Consider the following 27,068-nt stretch of genomic DNA (forward strand, 5'->3'; position numbering starts at 1 on the left):
AGTGATGTCTGGATTTATGTGCAAAGAAGAACAGGATATACGATTCTCCTATTACGATATGTAATAGGGGAACACCACTAACAACAGGATCCATGGGAACAAATTAATACCAGAAAAGCTTTCGAAAATAAACTGCGAACAAATGGCAATGCCTGAGGCTAGTTTAAGACTGAATAAAATCACATAAACCTGAATGAACTGAATGCTTCAAAGATAGCATTGTCAAACAAGATCAAGCTGTTTGAGACACAGCCAAGGGTTTAAACTTTAGCATGTTGTTTCTGTTTTTGTGAAGACAAAAAAAAAAAATTCTTCTTTCACTGCCAAAAAAGACCCACAAATACTAATAACATTTCAAAAGATCTCAGTGGGCAATGACGATATGTTATACTACACTTCTATATGTTACTACTGTAAGCCTGTTTGCTTTTCTAGCTACCAAAAGTGACTGAAAACTCAACCTCAAAGATCTTATTATGATTCTATTTGTCCATATTAAATTGAATATGCGAATGTATTTAAACGCACACAAAATTATTTCAGTGTACTATAAAGCCTATAGGTGAAATGTGGAGCAATGTGAGCATTTATTTGGAGTCGTGTTTCAAGTCACCCAACAAATGCAGGTCCAATATTCACTCTTCCTTCAGCTCTGTTTTGGTCTCCTCCACCACCCGAGGGAAATATATGGCTCTTCAGCTGCTAAATGTTCCACTATGTTCACCAGCTAATAGGTAACTCTGTGTATCTGACATTTAATGTGGGGCAGGTAGCGTACATTGGGATTTAAAAAACCAATGAGCTAAAGGACACTGAAAAAGCTCCAGAGCTGACGGTAAACTGTCCTCTCAGGTGACAATTCTCTGTGGGTTTCAACAACAAGCAACACTGTTCACATTACATCGTCATTTTTTCCCAATTGTTAACATAAAAGTATTGATTAGTGATGCTAATCAATATTAAATAATCACTTCCTCATATAATTAAGGGGTCTATTTTGAGTTTCTGGCTGAGGCGCGATCCAATGTGGTTAGTCAGCTTGACACTTTACCCTTTTGATATGTTCAATAAAGGGCCCCCGGATTTTAGAAAACTTGATAAGGGGGTTAGACAGAGTGTACCGGACTGCTTCAAGATGTAGACAAGAAACAATGTCATTAAGCCATTTTGTTGAGCAAGGAGGGGAAGCTGATTTCCATTCTCGCAGAATAACCCCTTTTGCTATGACTATACATAACATAAGAGCTTGCTGTGATGCAGGAGAAAGAGTCAAAGAGTAATTAAAACAGCCCACTATCACAGTGAGACAGTCAAGGACTAACTACTATATATCTTACTATAAAAAAGAAAGATGTCCGCCCAACAAATTCCTTGTTTTGAGTTTGAGGCAAGACCAGAAAAGGTGAATAAGGGCCCCAAACCTGATTTACACATGTCACATGTAGCAGACACAGAGGGGAATATTTTGTTCAATTTGGCCTTGGAGAAATGCAAGGGATGAATGACTTTAAACTGAAAATGTTCAAGTCTAGCATTAATGGAAGGTGTTTTGATCCTTTGTAACTCTCTTGCCCATAATGCATCTGAAATTGCTTCACCTGAGCCTCTTTAATATGGAGAGAAGCGGTTGCCAATGTAGAGAGACGGACAAAATGGAAGATGAAATGCTTGGATGTGGGAGCTCTAGTCTTGTTGTCAAAGATAAAGAGCACAAAATGTTTATGGAATAATAAGAACTGAATTTACAAAGGCATATGCTGTCAGTAGAAGTTTACTGCTTCTGGACATATGCAGTAAATATCTTCTTTATTCTCTCAGCATAATTTCTACTCTGCGAAGATGAACCTTCTGTCCTGCTCATCCCTTATTTACAAGACTGTAACTCTGCTAAAAAAGTGCAAAGCAAGGGGAAAAAGAAAAATACTTTCCAACTGACCTGTCAGAACTCAAATACCAATCAGACATGAAGCAGTGCCTCTCCATGCCCGCAGCCATGATTGATGGGTTAGTTTATATAGATGTGGTACAGCGATGCACGGCATATGAAAAGAAATCATCTTTTAAGCCATCATGAACTGAGCTGCACAGGAGAACCACTATTGCCTGCAGTGAGTTAAAGCCAGCGGAGGACAGTGAGACGCTTCAGCTCAGGATGAATGGGCACCAGTGCGGCGAAACAATACCAGAAGCAGTAGGCTAGCAGGCCACACAGCATCTGATTCATACAGTCCCACTGCTCCTATGTTAGCAGACAGAAAACAAACACACTCATTGTTGGAGAGTGATACAGCTGTCCTCACGGTAACACCAGCTCAAACCTACATGCCCCAGAGCTATTTGTGCTGTAAACATATAAATAAGATACATGGGCAAACACACGAGAGAGACAGGAATGAATAGCCTTGTTTGAAGTGTGTGATGGCATCCAGAGATAGTAGTGTTGAGATTGATATTGCACATTTGCACAACCCAACTCTGACAGGAAGCTGACAGGATAATAACGTTTTGCACTTTACACTCAAAGATGACAGAGCTGAAAGGACAACAGACTTAAAGACTCGCTGCTTCCAAACCATCTGTCCAAGAAGAATGGATCAAAACAGACATGAAAACAAATCATCTTCTTCGGCATAGAACGGCCCAAAAAAAAAAAATCCCATTTCATTCCACTCCAGTAAATCTTCTAAAACAGACGCACAGAGTCAAAACAACAGAGCACGATGGATCATTTCAAGTGTAATACTGCCTCACTACTGAAACTATATCCATGATCCAAGTCGTGCGGACTCCGCCAGGCACAATAAAAATGTTGGATCATTAGGAGTAGTACTGAACCAAGTCAAGCGGAATAAATGACTATCTAACCGTGGCGGGGGAAATCAGTGCTTACTAAAAGCAACCAAGGTTCATGTCAAGGTTAGCTCACAAAAACAGCACGAGAGATATGTTTACAGTGGCTCGGTGCCGTTGAGACTGGGGAGCAAAAACAATCGCATGACAGGAGGAAATGGTTTCTGGAGCTGCGAGGACGGGACATCTACGATAGGAAACACAAATCTGATGGAGTCTGTGCAGCAAACAACCTTTCCAACAGCCTCTGGATTCAGCACTGCATATTTTCTTATTATCTACTGGCCAAAGCAGATGTGTTTAAATCATAAGGCACTCAGCACACTGTGCAGTATATTACCAGCTGGTAGCATTGTGCAGTACAGGGGGCAGATGGTGATTAATGGAATGTAAACTTGACTCCAGTATTGTCAACGCGCAATGATTCCTTGCGGATAATATCTGGGTGTTCTTATATTTACCTCACTTCCTGACATTACCTGAGAGGTGTGACCAAGGCTGACTGCTGACAGACAATTGTGCCATCTGAGCTGAAAGCACCCTGCCTGATCTTGTGACACTATCAACCAACTACAGAGCAAAGTTCACATCAAGCTGCAGGTACAGTACAGTGTTCCAAGCTGCATGTTAGCACAAGCACTCCGCAGGGTTGCATGATAAGACGAAGCTCAGTGGGTCATGCCCAGACAGCACATACTGCAGGAGTGCTGACATGTATTTGGATCCCAGTTTTCTGGGAAATATAGACGATTTAATCGGACTAAAGCCTGCATGGGCAAACTTTCAGTTACAGCTGCCAGGCTGCAGCTGTGGAAAGATACATCTGAAAGCCTGAGCTGAGACAAATCCCAAGACTATCAGGCTTTAAAACTGAGACACTGAACAGCACAGGGACCTGTCAAAGAACTTATTGCATGTTCTTTAGAGCTGCATCCTGAACAGACATAGTTGAAGGACATCCTACAGAGTGGAATCCTCTGAATGAAGAAAAACATGCCTTCCAGCATGTTGATGGTTGCACAACAAGCTGGGGCTCGCCCCTGAAAGTTTCATACCTGCTGAGCAGCCACTAATTCAGAGGTGGTGTGTAAACACGGGCTGTAATGTAGGTGTGTTACAGTCTGGCCATTCCATGCTTTCCCAACACTGACAAAAACACATGATGGCTAATACAAGACCTGATACAGCCATAACACTGAGTCACCAGCGAGGCAGTTAAACACTTTATAACCTGTGGAAATCCTTCAGATTCTCACTCAGACCTGCACAGGGGAGATTCCATAGGTGGACAAACTGGATCCAGACATACAGTGACGTTATGACTTTAAAAGTCAGTAGCTGAGAGATGGCATCTTAAGACGCACTGAGTTTTACAAGAGCAAAACGTGTAGAACACTCTACGCAACTAAATTTGGGGAGAGTATACTTTTGTTTTCGTTATGATCAGGCTGCCCCAGCATTCCTTACAGACTCACCTGTGTGTTCTCTCTCCTCACTGTCCAGACTCAGTTGTTTCCTGCGAAAAGCGACTCTGCTGAAGCCCTCCATTTTCCTGTGATGCAATGACTACTCCAGCATTGAGACACAAAAGTGAAACCCACCCAAAGTGACCGGAAATAACTATTACAAGTTTGAGTAACGCGGTCCACACCTTGCGCCGAACCCAGTAGGGCGTCCAGCCGCGCGGCTGTACTCCGCGCGCGCCTGCGCAGGTCAATAAGTAACATCAAACAAACACACGTGTGGGTTGAAACGACGACATCCACTTTTCTCTGAGACCTCTGTCACCTTGATGGGGGTGTTTCCCAAGCACCGCCCTTCACCCCTCTCAGTGCGTACTGATGGTGCAGACCTCCTTATTGTTACACCCAGACAATGTGCATACTGTTGGCCATCGCGACGCACACACACACACACACACACACACACACACACACACACACACACACAAAGAAAAGAAAATTTGAGACTGATTCAAAATTATTATATTATCATGTTATCCTAATATAATATAATATAATATAATATAATATAATATAATTCCAAGGATAACAATAGAATATATACATTGTATATATATATTAACTGGAGATAAATCCAAAAGAGATTAACAAAGAAAAATATAAAATAAATAAATATAAAAATAAATAAATAACAACAACAACAACAATAATAATCTGCCAGTGGAACTCTATACATTACTATGACTGTAACTGACTGAAGTCAGCATAAATCCTCATTTATGACATATTCAGAATATAAGCCATAACTATGAAATACTCATTGGTTATTTTAAGACGTTAAATTACCGATTAAATAATACAACAAAATAGTGACTAATTAAGACAAATCAAAAAATCTAAATGATCAAATACCAAGTAAATATATATATTACATCATAGTGGGTCACAATTTTTTTTATTTTTTTTTTTTAAAAAGGAGGTAATCATTGTAATTGGCCAAATTTAGAGCACTGAGTCATGTTTATGGGAAGTTAAAAAAAAAAAAATTGTAAGCCTCGTAGGTCAAAATATTGAAAAACTGATCAGAATTTTTGTTTTTTCTATTCAAATATTCTATAAATTTTGAACTATTGAGTTTCTGTTTTGTACAAGACAAGCTGAGTTATATTGCAATGTATTATTTCATGTTGTTTGATATTCAGATAAGTTGTCATGATGGGCAAGCAAAAAATGGAACCACATCATAGTTATTTGATATTACTGGACATTAAAGAGCATCAACTGTGTTCTGATCAGTTTCATTTCTTTCAGTTGTCATAGAAAGCTGCATTTATTCACCAGTGGACACATGGTCAGTGAGGTAACCACCCTTGTAAAGAACTATAGCCTACCATTATCAATCAAAATCATATGTAATGCAACTATCAATTAATCCTAGACATTGATGAGAAAGAGGCCAATCTGACTATGATTTAATAAGGGTACCGTACACTCAGTAACAAAACCCACTAATGACCTTCTTACTGTCAGATAAGCTGACCATCTCTGCTGATGTCTCCTGTTTCTCATCCTCTGTCTGCAGCACAGTCCCTGTTACTAATTTAAATCTCTGTATCTCTGTCCTTTATGCTTTACAAGATGTAATTCTCTTTTACTGTCAAAAGTGCTCTGCTTAGGGTGATGCAGAGAAAATAATTATGAGGGTCATTTTATAATTGACCTCTCTATAACCTTTTGCATGCTGTGTTTGTGAATGCATGGATACAGAAAAATAATTACTGTCTAGTTGGTTAAGATATTGAGAGAAACAGACACAAACACAAAGTCACATACAAATCCAAGGACAGGTCTTTTATTTACTTGTGAAACCAATTAAACACTGTTTTTAAATGGAGGAGAAACTGTTAAACTCACTGTAGTCGCATACAGCTATTGTTCTTTTTTTAACCATGTCTTTTTTCTTCTTCTTTCATCGGATTAGTCTCTCTCCATCCACTGCTATATTGTGCAAACAAACCAAGAGAGTTAGGTCACCAGTGAGCCTGCGTAGGTTTTGGACCACAAACATTTCCATCACTCTGTAGTTGCAAAAGTAACAATCTTTACACTGTTAACGGAGACCAACAAATAACACACGCACAGAGAACAGAAAGAAACCACTCATTCACTGCTGATGTAACAGCTTTTTATCTGTCGTTACAACACTATACTGGCTATGTAGTTTTAGGTTTATCCGTTTCATATCCATCTGGCAAAAAATATGTATTCAGTGCACTGAGGAGAGCGTTAACATTGAAGACATAATGAGGGTATAAAGACAGAGAGATGGGACTTCAATTATGCAACAAACGTCACACATTACATCCATCTCAGTCAGACTCAGCCCCGTTCCTCTGTGATCAAACAGTGTTTCTACAAGAGACAAAATCTCTATTGTACTCTTGCTGTCTTGCCTTTCTTGTCAGCCTGCTGGTTAGTTCATGGTGACAGAAATGGTTGAAAGACTGAGTTAATCTTAATCAGATCAGTCTACCGACACCACTGTATTGCTATAATGCATAATTGTGCTTGGACAGTACTGCATACTGTTTGGAGGAAGCATGTAGGGTCAGCTAAACATGGAGATGTTAGGATGACAGACACGTGTAGCTTGGGATATTAAAAATCTTTTCTGTCATTGTCATTGGAGGAGGGACGAAGGGTGGTCATGACAGTTGTCTGGCGCTTTGACCCATACGATAGCGAACGAGTTCACAGAGAGGACAGAGAATACTTTATGGGGAGAATACAATGTTGACATGACAGTGACAGAAAGTCTAGAGGAGGCGCACCTCTGGGGAATCCTCTGCTCTTAACTAATGTTAAAAAGATGGAGGTCAGTTCACTCCATGGTCACTTAAACCTGTGCAATTCAAAAAAGGCAAAAAACTCAGGCCAACAGCCCTAGTCCTCATCTCAAACACTCAGCCTCTCACCTATCCCAGTCTCTGAGGAGATCTGAGCTACATAATAGACACAACCCTGTCACTAGAGTCTGCTGTAAAAATAAATACAAATCATAGAAGGTATAAAATAGTCTTTATGCACATGATTTGCAAAAAAAAAATCTGTATAAAAAAACACAAGCATCCCAAGAAAGACTAGTGACGTTAGAAATGTAGTTGAAATCCACCCGTCACCACCACAAGAAATGATTTCCTTGTAATAAAGTGATTACCTTCATTAGTTTGTCTGCAACGTCAACCCCAATGTACTCTAACACTCCTATGTAAAAGTGGCATACATATGTTTTCATTAATATACTGACAAAATGTAATATTTTAAATGCTGTAGAGTATGGTTAGGCAAGTTTTAAACCTGTTCACTAGACCAGAAACAAGTTTTGTAGCTCTGGTTTTGGTTGGTTTGTCTTTGTTTAGGAAAACAAAATTGGCCATGAACAGTAGTGAATGTGCTAAATTGTCTGATCACTGAAGTCTTCACCACAGCAGTAAAACACGTCTTGATTTCCATACTGGAGATTGACCAACAAACACAGAAAAAAAACATTCCAGTAATAAATATCTCAGAAACTTGTCATAAATCAAGAATAGTAAATAAATAGTAAATAAACTATAAATAAATACTTAATAAGGGAAAAGGTTCCCGTGATTTGTCACTCATTTTGCGCTTCAGTTCAATCCTTTCCAGGACAGGGTGTCACTTCCAGAGAAGAAGAGAGCGTCCTGCTCTTCTTCTGCGACCCAGGTAACCAGGAGGCCTGCCGAGGGCCGGACCATGTAGCGCTTAGGGGGGTCACAGAGTCCAGTAAGCACCAGGTGGGACTGCTGGATTGTGGGGGGAGTTAAACTGAGGGAACCCCCATCCAGAGCGTCTCTGTCTCTGCATGACTCCTACCAGACCGAGGCATGGACCTGGGCTGGAACAGTGAGGTTAGGAGCCGGGGGGTTGGGGTTGCTGGGCCAGACAGTTACGAGGGTCGCAGGGAGAGAGAAGGGTACTGCCGCTGGACAGGACTGCATGGTGTTCCTGGAGGTCTGCCAAAAATTTAGGACTGAAAGAATGCAGAGAGACAGGAGAGGAAAAATGACATTGAGTAAAACAGACAATGGGGTAAGAAGAGGGAACAGTTATTGGAAGAATAAGATTACACCAAATCAGCAAACAAAAATGCAACATGTGACGAGGGCAAAAAGACTATTGTGGTTTTGTGAAAGGAAAAGTTCAGCTTTTTGTATGTAAAATACACTTATTCACTTTCTTACCAAAGGCTGAGATGAAAACATTGACACCACTCTAATGTCTGAATGCTAAATATAAAGCTGTTGCAAGCGGCCAATTAGCTTAACTAATTGTCAGCTAGCCCAGCTTCACCAAAAGGTATCAAAATCTCCCTGTAGTCTGTTGTCATTGGGAGGTTGCCAACCAGAAAGAGAGTCCAGAAAGTTATTGCAACCGGCCAAGGGATAGAGATCTGAAAGGATGAAGTTAGCATTGCCCTACTTCCATCATCAAAAAGCGGGATTTTTCCATTGTATTTTGGATCATTGCAGAAAACACACTCTGGGGTTTGTTAGCAGCTGATATTTTAAGACACATAAAAGCTCCACTGACGTAGAACAAAACATGAAAGTCTATCTAAAACCCCACTCAAGACGAGGGAACCAGAAGCACTAACATGCTAACTCATAGCTAGCTTTTATTCGTGTGATGCTAAGCTAATTGGCTTTGACTGGCAACTTCGTATTTAGTGTACAGACACAAGAGTGGTATCAATTTTTTCCGATTGCTTGGCAAGAAACCAATAAACATTTTTCCCAAAAAGTCAAACTAGTCCTTCAAAACCACCCAGAGACAAAAAAGAGGCTGTTCATGCCATATTTCAACAAAAGTATTTGGTGAGAACATCTACAAAACATGACAGTTTTGAGAGAGACTAACCAGCACAACACTAAAACCCAACATGGTCTCAGATCTGTCAGCAGTTTCCTAGTTGCCATGTATGAATGTTTCAGTACACTGACAAAAATAATGTTGTTGGTAAACTCTAACATTCCTGGCAATGGTAATGGACCCTCCTCACAGTGGATGTCTTGACTTTTAGCACACAGGTGAAGCTAATGATGCTAACTACAGCTAATGGCTAAGTGGCATGGCTATATGTGACACTTCCATCATTAATCAGATCTTTTCCTTCAATGGGAAGGGGCTGCTATTAAAAAAAAAAAAGTTCTGTAAGAGGGGAAACTACAGTGCACATCCACAGTTAGTCTTGAACTTTGATAGTACATCTTTATTTTAATAAAAATTGCAATTATGTAAAAGCATGTATATAATACTGCCATGTAAAACTTCACATGCAATGGAAAATGACAATTCCTTCACTCCCCAGTGTTAATCATTTATGCAAGTCATGGGCCTCAGCCATAACCTGTTAATAACTAGTTAATAATAAAGTGTGAAAACTGAGAACATGCAGCACTATTTATCCTCTCTGGATGCAGGTGCGCAACCAAAAACAAAACAAAACAAAAAAAAGATATGTGCATTTAAGAGAATGTGAATAGCATGTTTATTATGGCGTGATAGATAGATAGATAGATAGATAGATAGATAGATAGATGTCGATGAGCCTACTACTAGCAGGTTCTACAGCTTGTTACCTGCGCGCTAGGGAGGTTCTCCCTCGCCTTAGTTGTGGGGAGAGTGACGGTACTGAGGCAGCAGGCTGCTGACAATCTACAAGAAACTGATAAATTAGACAGATATACAGAGTGGTGACACTCAGGGTTAGACAATAGGACAGAGAAATCACGGAGGACAAGACAGGGGAAGACCTTGTCAGAGACAGTGAGAGTACTACTGGTTTGCTGCTAAGGGAGGTCTGATTTTTATACTTAAGCACCAGTCTGATCCTGGTGTGTGTTCAGTTGTTCTCATGGCACTGCTACACAATAGCATGGTGCTATTTATTAATTTACATAACTGAGGGGATAATCATCCTCATTTTGTTTCTCCTGGATGAGAAATGTGACTCTCCTGCCATGGAAAATTTGTGTTTTGGTATGTAATGAATGGGAAAGCCTGAGAGAAGGGAGCAAGAAAGGAAATATGAGCAAAAGGAAGAAAGAAAAAGAAGTCAGTGTCAATTACAGTGTATGATTTCATAGTGTGGATGTAAAGAAACCAGTCTCATCTGAGCACACTGACAGGGCCAGTCTCTGCACACTTAGACAATCAGCACAGGAGGTGGAGAACACAAAGACACACAGACATGGACATATTTACACACACTTGCAAATCCAACTTTATATTGATTTGTACAGCACAGAAAGAGGAGGACAGACACAGGGGGGCTAATGCTGAACAATCACATCCTGCTCAACTCCACACCTGCTGCTCTGTTATTTTCATCAGGTTTTTTTCCACAGTCCACACCTAGTCATGTTCCACATTCTCACTTAAAAGTTTTTTATATGACATCTTGTTTAAACTGTTTCACTTATATGATTATCTGAGGTAGGATAAGGGACAAGGAGAGAGCGGTCAAACAGCATTTGACAGGAAGGAGAAATGTTTTCAGATGCTGCCATCTAGTGGAGAAAAATGGGAATACAGTGAGAGGTTGGTCGAGACATTGGGGCATCAGTGGAGGGAGAAATTGTTTTAGCTTCCTTTTTGAAACTACACATGGAGTAGGAGGTAGGAGGTCAAGGCACAGAGAGGAGGTCTGACTGGTTTCCATACTACTGTAGGCAACAAGGCTATTAAACACACTTTCAGCCTGTCAAATGCTTTTTGGCAGAACTTTAGATGTAACAAAAAAGGCATGCAAGGATGAACTGTAGGAAGTGTCATTTTACAACATATAATTACAACATATTAGTTAGTTGACATATTAGTTTTATGGAAGAGATGAGATGAATTACATTTTATTAATAATAAAAAAAAAAAATCTAACATGTAATCTACAAACTTTTCCACAGGGAGGTGCTGTGAGTCACTGGCTGCTGAAGCAGAGGCTGCAGCCATTTTTTTGCTTTGCTTGTTTTCACTTTAAAACACCTCTCAGTATTCTACAACAGTGATACATGATGTCGCAGTTGATGGTAGCAGCTATGCAGATAAAGATGGCTGATATCACATTCATAAGGACGTTCATTATTAAACTCTATGCAGTCCAACCTTAACAATAACAAAAAGGCTGATCAGTGCTGCTTTGAGGATGGAGCAAGCTGTCAGGGGCCTCCTGTTCCTGAGTGTTGCTGCATGTTCAAACCACAAAAATGCGAAACCAGTTTTTCCTCCTCTCTGTATCTGTACTTAATCCAGTGGAATTAGGGGAACTGTGTGCAAAGATGGGTGTGGCGATGACGATCAATCATCGCCTTCTCCGAAGGTGAGGTGATACTGGGGTAGGAGTACCGGTGCTGTAAGATGGAGACAGTCGACCTATGTCATGTCTTGAATAAATGAGTCGTCTGAACTCTAAGGTTAGGAGCTCAGGGTCTATCGTGATTGGCTGGGTGGCCAGGGACAAATGAGGGAAACTGATGTTAGGTTGAAGAGTTGGAGCTGAGGTCTGGATTGTTTCAGAAAGTGCGTGTGAAGTCCACACAGACATGGACGGACAGGCGGTTAGTTCGACAGAGGGAGGGCTAGTGAGGGTCAGGGAGGTGTTCAGGGTGTGGGTGGTGATAATGGAGGGGCTGTGGAGCCTGGTGGGACTGGAGGGAGCTGTGAAAGCGCCTCTGCCACTTACTTTGGGCGGGCTGCTTTTAATCTTGGGCACTTTAGCGCCGCGGCCACGGTGAGTCTGCTCGTGATCGAACTCCAGATCCTCCAGCCGTTGGGTCAACGCCAGCTTCTGTTGGATGGCCATACGGAGGAGGGAGTTCAATGTCTTTTTCTCATCCTCTGCCGCCGCCAGCTGCCTCTGCATCTCATCCAGCTGGGTAACATATTCGTCACATCTACAGAGAGAGAGAGAGAGAAAAGTTACAGAGGGAAGAGACAAAGTTTTAGTGGGATATTTCTCTGACACAAGCAAGTATAGGGAAGTCAAAATATTCACTTCCCCAGCCTCGTGGCCTCAGATTTACCCTCTCACCTTGTGGCAAACATGGCCCTGAGAGACGAGAAGGTGGCTGCGTCTTCTTTAAGAGCCTTCAACTCGTTCCTCAGCTTCATCATGGTCTCTGTCACCATTGACTTTTCATTTTCGTACTTGCTCTTCAAATTTGCCAGTGCAACCTCTGCTGTCTGCAATGTGGATAATTTAACATATCATCATTACATGACAGCCTGATTCAGATGACATCTGACACAGAAAGGGCAAATAAGTTTGCATGGATATTACAAAGGAAATTCCTCTTTCACCTGTTTATTGGCTTTCAGCACCAGCCTGAGTGTGGCTATCTGCTCTCTTTTGGTACTAAGCAGGGATTTTAGTTTGAGTATCTCCTCCATGCACAACTCCTTGTCCTTGTCAAGCATAGGCGCCAGCTCTCTGGCTGCAGCCCTCTGCCTGGACAACTGCAGTGAGCGATCCACAGCCCGCTGGAGGTGTTTGATCTGGTCTCTGATGATGGCATTCAGGTTGTAGATATTCATGGGCTCCTTCCGCAGGTCCCCACCTGCCTCTGAGGGCACTGGAGATGGGCAAGGTGAGATGCTGATGCTAGGGGAGCCCGTGGGGTTACGGGTGGGGCTGCTATTGCAGGAGTCCACTGTGTTATTTGTTGACTCATTGTGATGGCCGTCTTTGGATGGGGAGTCCATGGGACTTCGTGGGGGTTCGGAGGAGCAGGCTGCTGATACTGCAGCGAGGCGTCGTGCCAGGCGGGGGGAGAGCAAAGCCCGGTGGTCATCCGAGCCTTTCAGGCTGCCACTGCGTGTGACGCGGCTCTGGCGGTAGTAGTCCAGCATGACACGGTTGGGCGTCTCGTTGTTGCACAGACAGACATGATGGTAGAGCTGCGCCAGCTCCTCACTGAAGGTTACCAGCTCATCTTGTGCTGTGTTCAGCATACCCTGGCTCTCGGTGGCTGTGCTCGCGGCTGCTCGAAGCTCTGCCTCCAGACTCGCCACCTTCTCCCTGCTTTCACGATAACTACGCTCCAAATGAGCTACCTGCTTGGAAGAAATCAGTTGGACATTTGGAACATTACAGGGTGCAAAACAGAACTGAGTTAGCATCCAGTCAAAAGGATATTTGGTTGCAAAAGTCAAATGATGCACAACTATACATGTAACAATGACAAACCTGTTCAGTCAGTGCCTGGACCCTGTCATCACTGTGGCTCTCTCCGTGCCCCTCCACAGCCTGGTTATACTTCTCCTTCAGCACCTTGAGCTCTGCTTTCAGGTCGATCACCTCTGTCACTGCCACCTTGTACTTACACTCCAGGACCTCGAAGCCATTGATGTCGAGGTCACGGTGACCATTGGCTGGTGGTGATGAGGAACCGCCATCGGGTTTCTCACTCTCCTGTGGGTCATCCAGCTCTTTGTCTCCATTCAGACATTTCATGCCGTTGACACGCTCCGTGAGGCGATGAACCCGCTCATTCTGCTCGCTCAGGGCGCCCTGTGTGTGCTGCAGCTGGGTCTGTGACTCCTGCAGGTTCATGAGCAGCACCGCCTTCTCACGCTCCACCTGCAGGACGGGAGGACAAACGAGAGGCAGTCAAGACAGTGAGAGAAGAATACAGCTGCATAGGTGTTAATGAAAAAAAAAAAAAACTGGGAAAAAGTTTTAAATCCAAGGCCTTTCACTTTTATAACTTTATATATTTATATATTATTATGTAATATACTGCATTGATGCGTGACTTAAAAATTCTGACAACCTTCTACAGGCAAATGTTATTTCTCCTAAAGCATTTTCTCATAATAAAATGAAGATGAAAACACCATCAATATTCAGACGCTGCTGAGGCTACAGTATAGGCAGGACTCAGGCTCACTTACACAAATGTATAATCAGTACCTGCACAACTCCATAATATTAAAGGGCTTACCAAGATAAAGACAATGTACCATGCAACCACCATTTGTAAGCAGCAAGTGAACAAACACAAGCAAATGTCTTATGAGCAGGAATGCATGTGTATTTCTGACTGTATACATGTGTGTAATAACATGTTGCACAGCTTGCTTGACTTAAAAACTGTTGGTAGGGATTAGGGGTGTAACAATACGCAAATTTGTATTAAACCATTCGGTACAAGGCTTTCAGTTCAGGATGCATTACAAACCGAAGTAATCCTATGACGTTTGGAAAATAAAATATACAGCTTACATTGTGGGACACATAATGTTCTCAGTGCCACTGCGCTCAACATGGCAGCATACATGACTTAACAGGCAATGAGCTGTCTGCCCCTCTCACCCCAAACCAATATATTTTACTCCAGTGAGACACACTTGGAGGCAGCTATGATATGCTAGCTCATTGCAGTGCTGTTAATAATGCCATTACCAGACCAGAAATAGAAGATCCTCTGATAACCTACATGTCTGGAAATTGGAGCCACTTTGGCTTCGCTTTGAATTATGAGGGTGATGGTGAGGGAACGGTGGCTTGAAAAACAACGGTATGTCACATCTGGTGCAATAGGTTACATCAGTGGGAATATTTCAAACATGACATCTCATTTACCCATACATTACCCCTGTGTGTCAATAGATGGAACTAGATGAAAACAAGGAGCAACACAAGCTACAAGATGTTATCCCTGCAGCATGTAGGCAACCATTCTGAACTGACTTAAACATGGAAAAAGGAATCACCATAGCAACTGTTAACGTTACATTTATAGACACAGATATGAGACCTTACTCTGTAGTGGAAAATGTAGGCTTTTACAAACATACTAAATGTAACTGAAACCCATTTCACCCAGACTGTAAAAAAACAGAGGCCCAAATTATGATGTCACGTTTAAAAATTCACAAAACAAGGAAATTTCTCTGGCATTTCAGAAACAGACTTGCCTCTTTTGTTTGTATTTGTTTATAACTACAGTACTAGATTTTATATTTAATAAAGAACTGTTTTTGGTTTAAAGCTGCTGAGAGGAAACCCAAGAAAAACAGGTCACTCAGATGCAGCTCCATCATTGTTCAAGGCCAAAAAAGAATATTCATTATGACGTTTTTAGAAATCAAAAATGTTAAAAATCAAGGAAATTTACATTTACACTTTTTTGCTGTGTCGAAAAAGTACTGTTTGTGTTTCAAACCTGAACAGTGAATTTCGTAAACCGTTACACCCATAGTGCAGATAATGGCAGCCAGACTTTAGTGCATATTTTAATTACTTCTTGATCAGTCATCCAAAAAGAGGGGTGTGCTCCCCTAGTGCTGAAAGAGTAAAACTTTAATCTGACTCTTCAATCGCCAAAGGAGGCAAAGCAAATAGATACATTTAAAAACTGTCAATGGTGATTACTGCTTTGGGTGACACCTAAGATGAAATTGTGTGTGCTCTCTAACAGTGCCCATATTGACAAAGACTAAATTGATTTTAAAAAATTCAACTGGCAAGTAGAAGCCCGATGTTGCTGGCGTTTACAATGTTGGTAATCAACTTGAAAGAGAAAATTGATTACTGGGTAATTGGGTTTACAGAGAAAGGCACACCGCTAATATAGCAGCCACTGATCTGATTCTTTATTTCCCTGAGGAGCTCAGCTAGGGGCAAAAAATGAACAGTAATGACTTAATTAGATTTTAGCATGAATCTAATCTGCATATGATTTTTATGTCATTGAACACACCATGTATTTATCTTGTGTGGAGTGCCTACTTATTAGCATGTGTTGCATTCAGGTGACTCAGTGCATAAGTGAGAGAAAGACAGTTCCTACACTATATTATATAAGCTCCATATTTATACTTTCTATTTATATAGATGTAGCATATCACAATGCAATGGTAGAGCTAACTGTGATATGAAAGTACATGTGTAGAAGTGTACAGCGCCTGTAGACAAAGAACTTCTATGACATTTTCCCTCCCTCTTTGGGTCTCGTTTCTCAGTTAGGACTCTATTTTTGTCCCCTTGTCTCCAAACTAAAAGCAGAATATAGTCAGTTTCTGTCTCTGTCCTGCCCCTACATCTGCTCTCTGTGCCCACTGGACACTAATCACCCTGACAGGGCTCCCTATGGTACACGCAAATGCACTGCCTCTACTGCTGGACTCTTTTTGCATTGCTATGATTTGGTAGAAGATATCAGCACACATGAGAGCATACAGTATATACAGAGCATGATATACACTTCATATGGGCATTGATATAAGCTGAAAAGCACATGTGTGTGGTCTGTCACTGCCAAAATAATTTACTTATCATGTTAAGTATGTACATTTTGTGTAGATGGATTCTGTGTATAAGATTTCAATGCTGTTTCAGTGGCCTAATTTGTATTCAGTAAAGCCTGTAGTATTACATGATGCTTTTCCTTCTCTTTCCCAGACTGTCATCACCTTGTCATTTCCTTACTGTTACCAGTGACAAACAGCGACGATGGCTGCTTTCAACAGTGCAGCAATGAACACTGAACAAAGACACACACCCACACAGAATGCAGCCAGTCAGTTGATAAGACGCCACAGTCTCTACACTACAAACTGAAATGTACTATGGAAAACTGGATCAATACAGCCATCTTCTAATGTGCTGTGAACTGCAGTGAATTGTCTTGGGGTTAGCGTTGGTATCAGCTTTAAAGCGACTGAAGTCTTCCAGACAGTAAAAACCAATGTGATGTTCAAGTGTCGTCAGTACTGACCTTGAAAATTATATTAAAAGGGCTGAAGTAGAATAAGTGCTTTCTAGCTGCTGCAAGTCAACACTGCTGATTTTACTTGGGTTATATTATTTATTGTGGGATTTACAGACACTGCTATAAAAGCCTGCTATATTTTCTTACAACCCACCTGTAGCAGCTGCTGTTTGAGCTTCTGCATCTCCGACAGGTTGAGCTCACTGAACAGGTCAGGCACGGGGTGCAGGCCTTCTCCTTTCCGGCCTGGTCGGTATTCCCCTGTCATCTTAGCCAATCCGGTGCCTGTGTGAACGTGTCCGTTGCGGCGATTGCAGTCCTCATTGTTGCCGTTAGCAGCAGGGATGGTGGTGCCGTTGGTGCCATTTGTTCCGTTGGTCTCGTCAGGGAACTTGAGGCCTTCAACACCAGTGACGGTGAGTGCCAGATGGGCCCCGGCTCCGTAGACGCTGTCGCTCAGGCTGAGGTGGTGGGCCAGTTCCTTTCTTAGGTTGTTCTTCTGCTCGCGCTCATTCTTGAGGGCGTCCAGGGCCTCCTCCAGCTGACCCTCGGAGATGTCCTTCAGACGTAATGCATCCTCCAGCTGACTGTTGAGGAGAACGGTCTCCTCCTCGAGTACTTTAATTTCATGTTTTAGTCCCTCATACTCCACCTGAGGAGCAACAGAAAGGACAGGCCAGAACAGGAGAAAGAAAAGGGTGTAAACCATTGAATTTAATTACATAATTCACTCCCAGGTCAAAATAGAGGGGGCATAAAAAATGTGTGAGTAAAACAAACAAACAAACAAGCAAACACGAAATAGAGTGTGGACTCAAGTCATGTGACTTGGACTCAAATCAGACTCGACACAAATGGACAACTTGACTCGACAAAATCAAAAAGACTTGCAACTCGACGTCAATACACTTGTGACTTAACTTGAACCATTTGACTTAAAAATAATTGATACCCTCCCCCAAGGCCAATTTGGGAAGATAGAATTATGGACATTTTTTCAACATGAGATGAGTGAAATATAAAGAAACAGGACAAAACCATATAAAATAATTCTGTTGTGGTACTGGTTAAACGTGCTACATAATATAATATAATAATATAATAATTCATTACTCTCTTACTCTTTTTTAAAAATAGCATTACAACTGGTGAAGAGCACATTATGACTTGTTTAGGACTCAAAACTCAAGGTTTAGGGCTTGGGACTTGTCAGTCTTGACTTGTGACCTGACTTGCAAAACACTGACTACTGACTTGGTCTTACAAAGACTTTTGAAAGTGTTTTCCCCTTTAAAATATTTGTTTTCTGTTATCATTATTATCATTATTATTATAATTATTTAGAGCCAGGTAATATGGACTAAAACCAAACACCACACTACTTTTGATTCAAAACCTTGAAATGTACAATGTGACAAAACAGTATTTGAGTTATGAGTGGTGCTTTCAGACGTAACTTGATCCAAAAATGTGTCTAGATTTTGTTGTTAAAAAATCATTTGCAATTTGCATTTGCTTACGAAGCAAGATAAGGCACTCATTTTTATTACATTTCAGAAAAAAACATTGTTTTTAACTTACTTTTACTGTAATGTAAGATCAGCAATATTTAAGTCTTACATCATAAAAATGACTCTACATTGATTTATGACCTTAATCTACTCGCCCATACAGACACTGTATGACACTGCTGGGGATACTGTGGCTCCTAAAGGGAAATGAAGGATGATGAGCAATTGGATAAGAGCACAGTTTGATCCAGTGCATCCTGGATCTAATACTGAAAACATAAAGAGAACCACACTTGGAGGTGGTTTGGAAGTGATACTGGGAAATTGAGTGAGTCACTTATTTCAGCTGAGATGGAGTTTAGTGCCTCATCACTGAAGGCGATGACAAATCTGTCTGAGGCAAAGCTTCCTGGTGTGCTGAGAAATTAGCTGACTGAGTTAATGTGTGAGTGAGAGTAACTAATATGATGAAGGTCTCCACACTGACCTGACTCTGCTTGAGCGTTGACACCAGTTTCTGCAGCGTGATGTTCTCCTCCTCCAGCTCAGTGTAATCCTGAAGCAGCCGCGTCTCTCTGAACTTGTACTCCTTGATCTCCTCCCTCATCCGGCTCCTCTGCAGCTCCAGCATCTCGTTGTTCTGGAGAGAGAAAATGGGATGAAAAAAGAAAAGTGGGGGAAAAAGATGGGTACAAGAAAGAGAGAGGGAGAAGAGGATTGGGAGTCAGCTCATAACCTGAATCCATAACCAACACAGCATTGCTCACAGAAAGTAATATCACTCATACATACTTACAGTCTCCTCTAAGACACATACTGCACTTCTACTCTCTGATACCATAAGGATGATGAGATTTTTTTTTTTGCTAAACAAATTTCATTTTCTTAAATGCAATGAGTCAGCACATTCACACTCCCAGAAGGATCACTTTAGGTCACCTGCTGTGCACAGATAGAAACATGAGCATATGCTGGACCATATAAAGTGTCGATGAGAGAAATGCAGCAGATACAAAGGTCATAAATCTGGGTGTAGTAGGCGGCAGGGCTGGGAATATATAGAGAACTCAGCAAAATCATCTGTCACATATACAACTACTAACTACTAACTTTTATTCTAAGGAAAAGGGAGATGGATGAATATCCTCTCTGTTAGCTTCAAAAGAGCTGACCCTGGCAAATTAAAGCAATCCCCATGTTACTTTTTAGTCAATTTCACCATTAGTCCAGGTCACTTAAAATTAGGGCTGCCCTTTGAAAGTCAGAGATTCGGATCATCTGTACTTCTGGGCAGTGATGTAGCGGTAGTTGATGAGGTGGTTGTACTTCTGGGTAGGTTACCGAGGAGGTGGTGGGTATACTTTCCTATGTATTCCAATAGCCTTTCTGCTGATAGGTGGGTTTCCCGTGAACAGCCAGAGAAAGAGGTGGGTATACCTGCGTATACCCTGCACTTAACCACTGCTTCTGGGGACATTTTGGTCCCCAGATTTAGCTGCAAAGTGAGCACTCTTGACTGTCATGCTTCTCTACAGACAGCTGCGGACATGATGCAGGGGTAAGGCTCAGAGATAACATTGTTTTCTTTCTTCTGCTTGGGAGTGGTGAATTTACAGCTCACAGATACTTAATACGATATAGTTTCTGGCTTTTGTTTGATGTCTAGTATCGGCAATAAATGTTGTACATTTCCAACCCGCTGTCAGCGCTATTAGCTTGTCACCTACTACTCTTTCACTTGTTTACATGAATGAAGGTCACCATCACACTGAACGTCTCGCTAACCCCTCTTCAAACCTTCAAACTTTATATGGAAAAAATAAATAAATCGTTGAATATTAGTGTCAAACAGCTAAATCTTATTTGACCGACATTATTTGGGTGCAGCCCTACTTAAAATGCATTACAGTAGTAGACAGTGGACACTTGTTCTCATGCACTGTTCGTACGTATACTTATGAAAAGTAATATATGGAATATAACCTACGTAATCAAGAACGTTGCGATCATGTGGCCCGTTCTCTGACAAGCGTAAAGGAGGAGGTAGCAAAGACCTAAAGTCTGCATGAAGAGGAAAGTCGGGAAGGTGGATTGGTCAAACAAACACGGGACTTTATCCAAGGAGACCTGTGTTCATTGCCCCATGTGAAACAAAGTAAGGTAAGTCATCACTATGTTTCTTTTACGTAGCATTAAGTACGTAACTTAGTTTGTAACCTGACAATGCCCAACTATGTTTCTTTTCCTAAACTTAACCTACGTAACTTTACTGGCCTAAACCTAACATATGTAATGCTAAGTACATAACATGACGACGCCATTCATTGGGCGCTAATTTGTTTCATTTGAACCACTGCATGTGTGTTTTCGTAAGATACACAAACTGTTGTATGAGGTTATGTTGTCTCCTGTATTTCCTATAGATTAACTACACAGATTATCATTATTATTATTATTATTGCATCACTTTTACTCCGCCCACTTATGACTAGGAATGGTCAAAAGTGGGCAGACCAGACCAGACCAGAACAGGTATGAGGCTCCTCTTTTTAAACACAGACATGACTTAAAGTGTACAGTACAATGTCATTACTATTGGATAATGAACAACGTACAGTATACTTCGCATGTGTGTACTTCTCTTACTGCAGAGCTGCCTGCAGCTTCCCTGCAGCTCTCTGTGCATATGGCAGAAGTGCTGACCCAGACACAGAGTCAGGAGTGGGTAGGTTCACTCACAGGGGGAAGAAACTCAGAGACCTGAGACACATATGGTCTCCTCTTTGCTTTGAAGCTCCAGTGTGTGTGTGTGTGTGTGTGTGGATGGCAATGGTGCTTTCAGAACTGGCAACTGGACTGAAACTAAAGACCATCATGATGCAGTGAATCTTTTGATTTGAACAGTGGCTGACAGCAGCTCCTATACTCTTAAAGCTAATGGAGCCTCAGCTGCAAAGTACATAGAAGTACAGTGCGAGTGCACTGAGAACATTTTCTACTCATCCAGGAAAAAATAACGAAAACCAAATGACATTTTCAGAGCAAAACTTATTACCATAAATAACAAATCATACAATATTTTAAATGCCATATTATTATTGACTGTAATGACCCTCCCTTGCTACATCTTGTCCATTTATATATTCATGACAATGTGGGTGATTACATCGAGCCGGGTATGAAGTGCACTGGATTAGAGGTCAATTATCAGTCAGAGAGTCTCTATAGAAGCGTAGCTGATAGGGGGCTACAGTGGCCGGGGTCAGGGACAGTGCGGCACATAACAACTGGCAGTGAGCCTGCCACAGGGCAAAGCTGGGCGACTCACCCCTGATCTGAAGTTCACAGAACAGACTGTGACTGTGACAAGCTTTATTGGATTCATGATACAATGGCAAATATGGCTGAAGTCCAGCCATGTAGTATCCATTCATCATTGTTACCACCACTGTTGCTGCAGTAATGGGGGGATAAATAGAAAATGTTGACATAAATATATAATGATGTGGCTTTTATTTGGAAGGTTTAAGTATTTCTTAAGCTTAGGCAGATGCCAAGATGTACTGTGAGTGACTGTCTTCTGCATGGGAGGGATTGGGATGCTGCGAATTCATAAACACTTAATTATCTTAATCCTTACATGTTCTGACTTACAACTGCAAACTTCCTCTGGCTGACATAAACTATTCCCATACGTTTTTCCTTGATGAATATGTATATGTTAATAGTGTTTGTGAAGGATTGCTTGGAACCTTTTGATCAGACACCACTCATGACCAATGAAGCCCCCAGCGTGGCTGCAACACCTGCTTCTCACCGTGAAAAAGCAAATCCTCGTCATTAATGGGCATCACGCATGCAAATGAGGATTTCAAAGGGAGCCAAAAGCCATTTGATGAACACATCAAAGAGCCACAATCGTGATGCAAACAGGAGACAGGTGTGTATGTGAAGAATACTAACTCATCACAAACGTGTTCATCAGGTGGTAGGTTTCACGAAAACACTGATTTGTTCAACACACTCTATAATGTGAAATTTCTCGACTCCTGACATATGACACGTGTCATGTTCACAAAAAGACACGCACTGAGTGTGACAACCTCACAACAGTCCCTGATGAACACGTTGAATGAGAGTGTGCGTCCTGTGGGTGTACTGCCGGTTGTGTGATGAGAGCAGCCTGGCTCACTCTGTCCCTACACATGTGCCGAGCTCAGGGCATTTCACTTATTCCCCAGCTTAGCACCGGATTTGCCCCCCACAATGGGGTCGTGGCCGCGGCGTCTGACCCCAGCTCGAACTCCTGCGCTGCCCGACACAGCGGCTGCAGACATGTATGAATGCGTAAACGCATGCTTTCCATGTACACACATGCATACTTTTTTCTGTGTGAGGTTCGACCCCCTTTCTGACACTGTCACCCTTTGGTGTTTATCAAACATAATCATCTCATGTAAGTACAGGAAATAATATGAATGTGGGAAATAGGGTTTAAAATTCAAGAAATTACAATGATAAATGACTGCAAAAATAAAATATCTTTATTTGTTGCATTTTTTTCACAGTATCAAGTTACCTTTTCCAAAATTCTTCAAAAAGTACTTTTTAAAATTCTGGTATCCAAAATGCATTCAGTGACTAAACTTTCAAAATACAGGAGACCTATTACTGAAATTCTACAACCACCACACCTCAATGCAACTACAGCTCATTTTACGCAACTTTTACTATTTTAATGCATGCATAAATATAAGAAAAACACATGAGAAAACTTTATGGTACTACTGAAATGACTGTATATCTAAATGTATGAGTTCCACAGCTAATACCATGCTGTTTTCTCACATATATCTACGCCTGATTACTCTATACTTCCTTGTCTGGTATGAACTGATAAATCTGCAGAGGGTGTACTCTGCAGCTGTTGACAAGCTCACCTCTCGTAGCTCCTGCACAAGCGCAGTGAGCCTCTCGTTCTCAGCCTGGGCGTTGGATGCCACAGAACGGCTCAGCGTCACCTCCGCCTGCAGCTCCAACAGACGGCCCATGTAGTAGGCCTCCTTAGAGGCTGACTCCTGCAGCAGTGTCTCCTCATTGGTCTCCCCATCCTCTGCCACCTTACGCTGGTTGGTGTAAGCCTGACCGAACGCCTGGAGAGGAAGAAAAGAAGAAATGGTCAGACAAAGAGGGCCAGTGCAAAAGCAATATTACTCAAATTTAAAAAAACAGGAATAAAACAACCAACAACCATCTTTCACAAAGTCAAAATTGAAGTGACACTGATCCAAATCCTGTCATATAACATCTACATCCTAATCCATGTGAGGGATTTGCACCCACGGGCATGTAGAGTAAAACCAGCACATCTTTCACGGCTATGGCCACTAGGCGTACTCCTGCTGCACTTTGGACCACCGGCAGCATTGACAGCACACTTTGCAGGGGCTGTCCCTCAAGGATACCTGCTTTCTGTCTATGTGGGATGATGTTTCACACTGATCAATAGACACACTGTTCCCATTTTCCTGACACAGGTTTTCGCGGCACTGAGAGCTGACTTGTCATGATAAAGGAGCCAAGGGCTTGATTGAGAAAATCAAAGCACGCATCAACAGCAAAACAGGCCCACCATATTCGTCTCACTGTACCAAACCAGTGCTGCAACAAATGCAGGAAAGCTCTGTGGGCCACATGGACCAACATATACAGTTACTTCCTGCAAGGTTAAGGGAATAACACATCATTTATATTGTATAAATCTGCAACCCTGCACTATTTTCCAGACAGTGTTGCCTAAATGCAGACAGATTTTCATGACTTGTAACACCACACCCCTCCACACACATGCAGCAGCTTCCTTTGTGTGTGGTTTTCAATAAATACTATGAACCCTCCTTTCACTTCTCAGCAGATCAGCAGGAAAAAAGTGGGTATGTTGCCCACAGCGGCCCCTCAGAGAGACAAAGGATCAATACTGCTGTCTCGGAAAATATTTTATGGTTTACAATAGCCACATGAAACTGTAAACAATGCAACATGTATAGTGTTTGCAGTCTTCAGGACGCAGTTCCTGGACAGAGTTACCCAACTGAAACGAGACTGCGGCATAAATCATGAGGGGGCCATATATTTTGGATTAGGGTATTCATAATTCACAAAGACTCGTCCCAGTCCCACCTCAACATAATAACAACATTTTCTGTGTTTCTCCCCGGGATGAATCATTCATAAGATACAAGCATCTATTATTTGGAGAAGACATGAGCTCCAGTGTGCAGCTGTCCTTTCTTCCCGCCGTGCTGGTCATTTTTCATTTTTCTATTTACTTCTGATTCATGAGCTAACAGGTTCTATTTTAGTGCAGATTTTGAAGTATACAGACCACTGGCACACAAAGGAGAAGTTGTCTTATGGATGTTTAGCCTCTATGATGATGATGAGTTATGATTCACGCTTCTGTGTTGCTGCTAAATAAAGCAGTGTGTAGTTTTGTGTGGATGAATGAGATGAACCGATTTACCGGCAGAGAGATTTGAACATTACCTAATTAGCTTTATTGATCACCTGCCTCTGTCACATCTGACCTGCTGTTTGAACACTCATCACCAGCCAGCAGAGCAACAGTACGCTGGTAAAACAGCACAAATAAATCAAAAATAATACACCAATTTTTCCAATCTGTGTCAATGTAAACTCACAGTTCATTTACACGCTGTTAATCAGGTAAATAAAGACCTATTTATTATCAGAAAGGCACTGATTCCCTTGGTTGACGTATTTATTCTAATTCAATCGACTCTTTTGTTTGTCCTGTCAGTTACAAACGTAACAGTTAGCATATGAATAAAAGCCAGTAATAATCAGTCCAGGAAAATGGCTGTAAATACAGATTTCAATGACAAAATCAGCCCTCAAGGACTTGCTTTATAGTAGAAAACACTCATGCAAAAATACCATATTATAATTATCCCTCATTTTCCCTCTCTCACTGCTTCTCTTTTATTTCGTCCTCTCTTTCACACTCTCTTGTTCACTCGCCCTCGTGCCCCCTCGCTCCCTCTCCGGGGAGGCACAGTGCGATTGTAGTGAACGATTACGAGGGAGGGCCTCAGGAACAAAAAAGCTGATTAATTCCAAGCACAGTGTGACTGAATGAGCTCGCATTCTCACGTCAGATGGGAGGCTGTCGATGTCCGAGCACGCCTCGCAGCAACAGCTGAGCCCTGCGGTGGGGTAAAAATCTGGACCCGCAGGGTCCCGCTGTTGGACTTCTAGTAACATGAAGTCACAGAGAGAGGACATTTACACTTACTGTACTGTGACTGGGGGCCAGATCAACAGAAAGGGCTGTTTGTTTGGAATTTTTTTGTAATGATGCTCGATGATGAGTCCTTCATATAAGCATAAATTACAAAATATCCCAAACATCTCAATGCATCATTGTTATATGTCTTAAAGCAAACATGTGGAGCTTTGTTAAATCTTTGAGGAGGTGGACATGTGCATATAAAGCAGAACTTTGGCCCTGAACCATGTGTAACATCCCATTTATATATAGAGAGCTGGTATTCTTCCTCTGGCCATTGAAATCAGGCGATTCAACAATATTCAGGAGGAAAATAGAAAATGTGAGCTGTGTGATTTGGGTAAAGTAGAAAGTAAGTCCCATTTTCTTTTATATTGCACAAACTATGATGACTGAGAACTTATATTCTATGAAATGGCTCGTCTAAATCCTGACATTTTCTGGTGCTCAGATGACCAAAAGCTAGAATGGTTGGTTAATTCTGATGTGTTTAAGTTTGCAAATTTCATTGCTGAAGCCTGGAAGAGAAAGAAAGAATGTTTGCTATTAGTATTTATTTTTTATCTATTTCTTTCAGTTGAACATAAAAAATATGTTGTGCGTGATCCACAACCTTGGTCTTGCTTTTGTTACTTTGTGTCATTTTCTCTCCTTTTAATGCTGAATTTATGTTTGCTGTACTCTGATCCTGGCTTGCACTGAATTTATGGCTGCCGGACAAGTCCCTGCGGGCTGGGTTTATCTGCTTGCATGACACAATAATAAAAATTCATTCACTTATTTATTCATTCATGTGGGAGAACATTGTTAGTCGTCTTCTTGTTGAGAGTAAGATGAGAAGATTGATACCACTCTCAAGTCTGTACGCTAAACTTGAAGCTTCAACCAGCAGACGTTAGCTAAGCAGTTAGCTTAGCTTAGCATAAAAACTGTTAGCAGGGACAAACAGTTAGTCTTGCTTTGTCCAACAGTCACAAAATCCACCTACCAGCACCTCTAAAGCCCACTAATTAACACCTTATATCTTATCTAATTAATATAAAAGGGAAGTGCATGTGCAGGATCACATTCTGGCTGAAAGGAATGACTTCCTTAAGTCTTGCTGAAATTAGCTTCCCGGGCAATTAGCTGAGATTTCAGG

General features: G+C 41.6%; 2 protein-coding genes across 5 annotated transcripts in view; both read right to left on the reverse strand.

Moving 5' to 3' along the window:
- fgd4a (FYVE, RhoGEF and PH domain containing 4a) overlaps positions 1-4,627 on the reverse strand; it is a 64,077-nt gene extending 59,450 nt beyond the window's left edge. The window contains exon 1 of the mRNA XM_049574108.1: positions 4,326-4,627. Within this exon, the coding sequence (XP_049430065.1) occupies positions 4,326-4,398 (73 nt within the window). The 5' untranslated portion in view covers positions 4,399-4,627. The remainder of the gene's footprint in view (positions 1-4,325) is intronic.
- Positions 4,628-6,168: 1,541 nt separating this feature from the next.
- The window catches only part of bicd1a (bicaudal D homolog 1a), a 43,135-nt gene continuing 22,235 nt past the window's right edge, over positions 6,169-27,068 (reverse strand). The window contains exons 2-10 of one of the 4 annotated variants that reach the window (XM_049575203.1): positions 23,559-23,771; positions 19,106-19,258; positions 17,262-17,759; positions 13,579-13,971; positions 12,693-13,445; positions 12,424-12,575; positions 12,076-12,286; positions 9,977-10,062; positions 6,169-8,367 (exon numbers count right to left, since the gene is read on the reverse strand). In XM_049575203.1, the coding sequence (XP_049431160.1) occupies positions 8,247-8,367; positions 9,977-10,062; positions 12,076-12,286; positions 12,424-12,575; positions 12,693-13,445; positions 13,579-13,971; positions 17,262-17,759; positions 19,106-19,258; positions 23,559-23,771 (2,580 nt within the window). In that variant the 3' untranslated portion in view covers positions 6,169-8,246. Of the gene's footprint in view, positions 8,368-9,976; positions 10,063-12,075; positions 12,287-12,423; positions 12,576-12,692; positions 13,449-13,578; positions 13,972-17,261; positions 17,760-19,105; positions 19,259-23,558; positions 23,772-27,068 lie in introns of all 4 variants that reach the window. The other 3 variants (XM_049575202.1, XM_049575204.1, XM_049575205.1) reach the window with 3 other exon arrangements.

This window comes from Epinephelus fuscoguttatus, linkage group LG4 (assembly GCF_011397635.1).
Source record: "Epinephelus fuscoguttatus linkage group LG4, E.fuscoguttatus.final_Chr_v1".
In the NCBI taxonomy this organism is placed as follows: Eukaryota; Metazoa; Chordata; class Actinopteri; order Perciformes; family Serranidae; genus Epinephelus; species Epinephelus fuscoguttatus.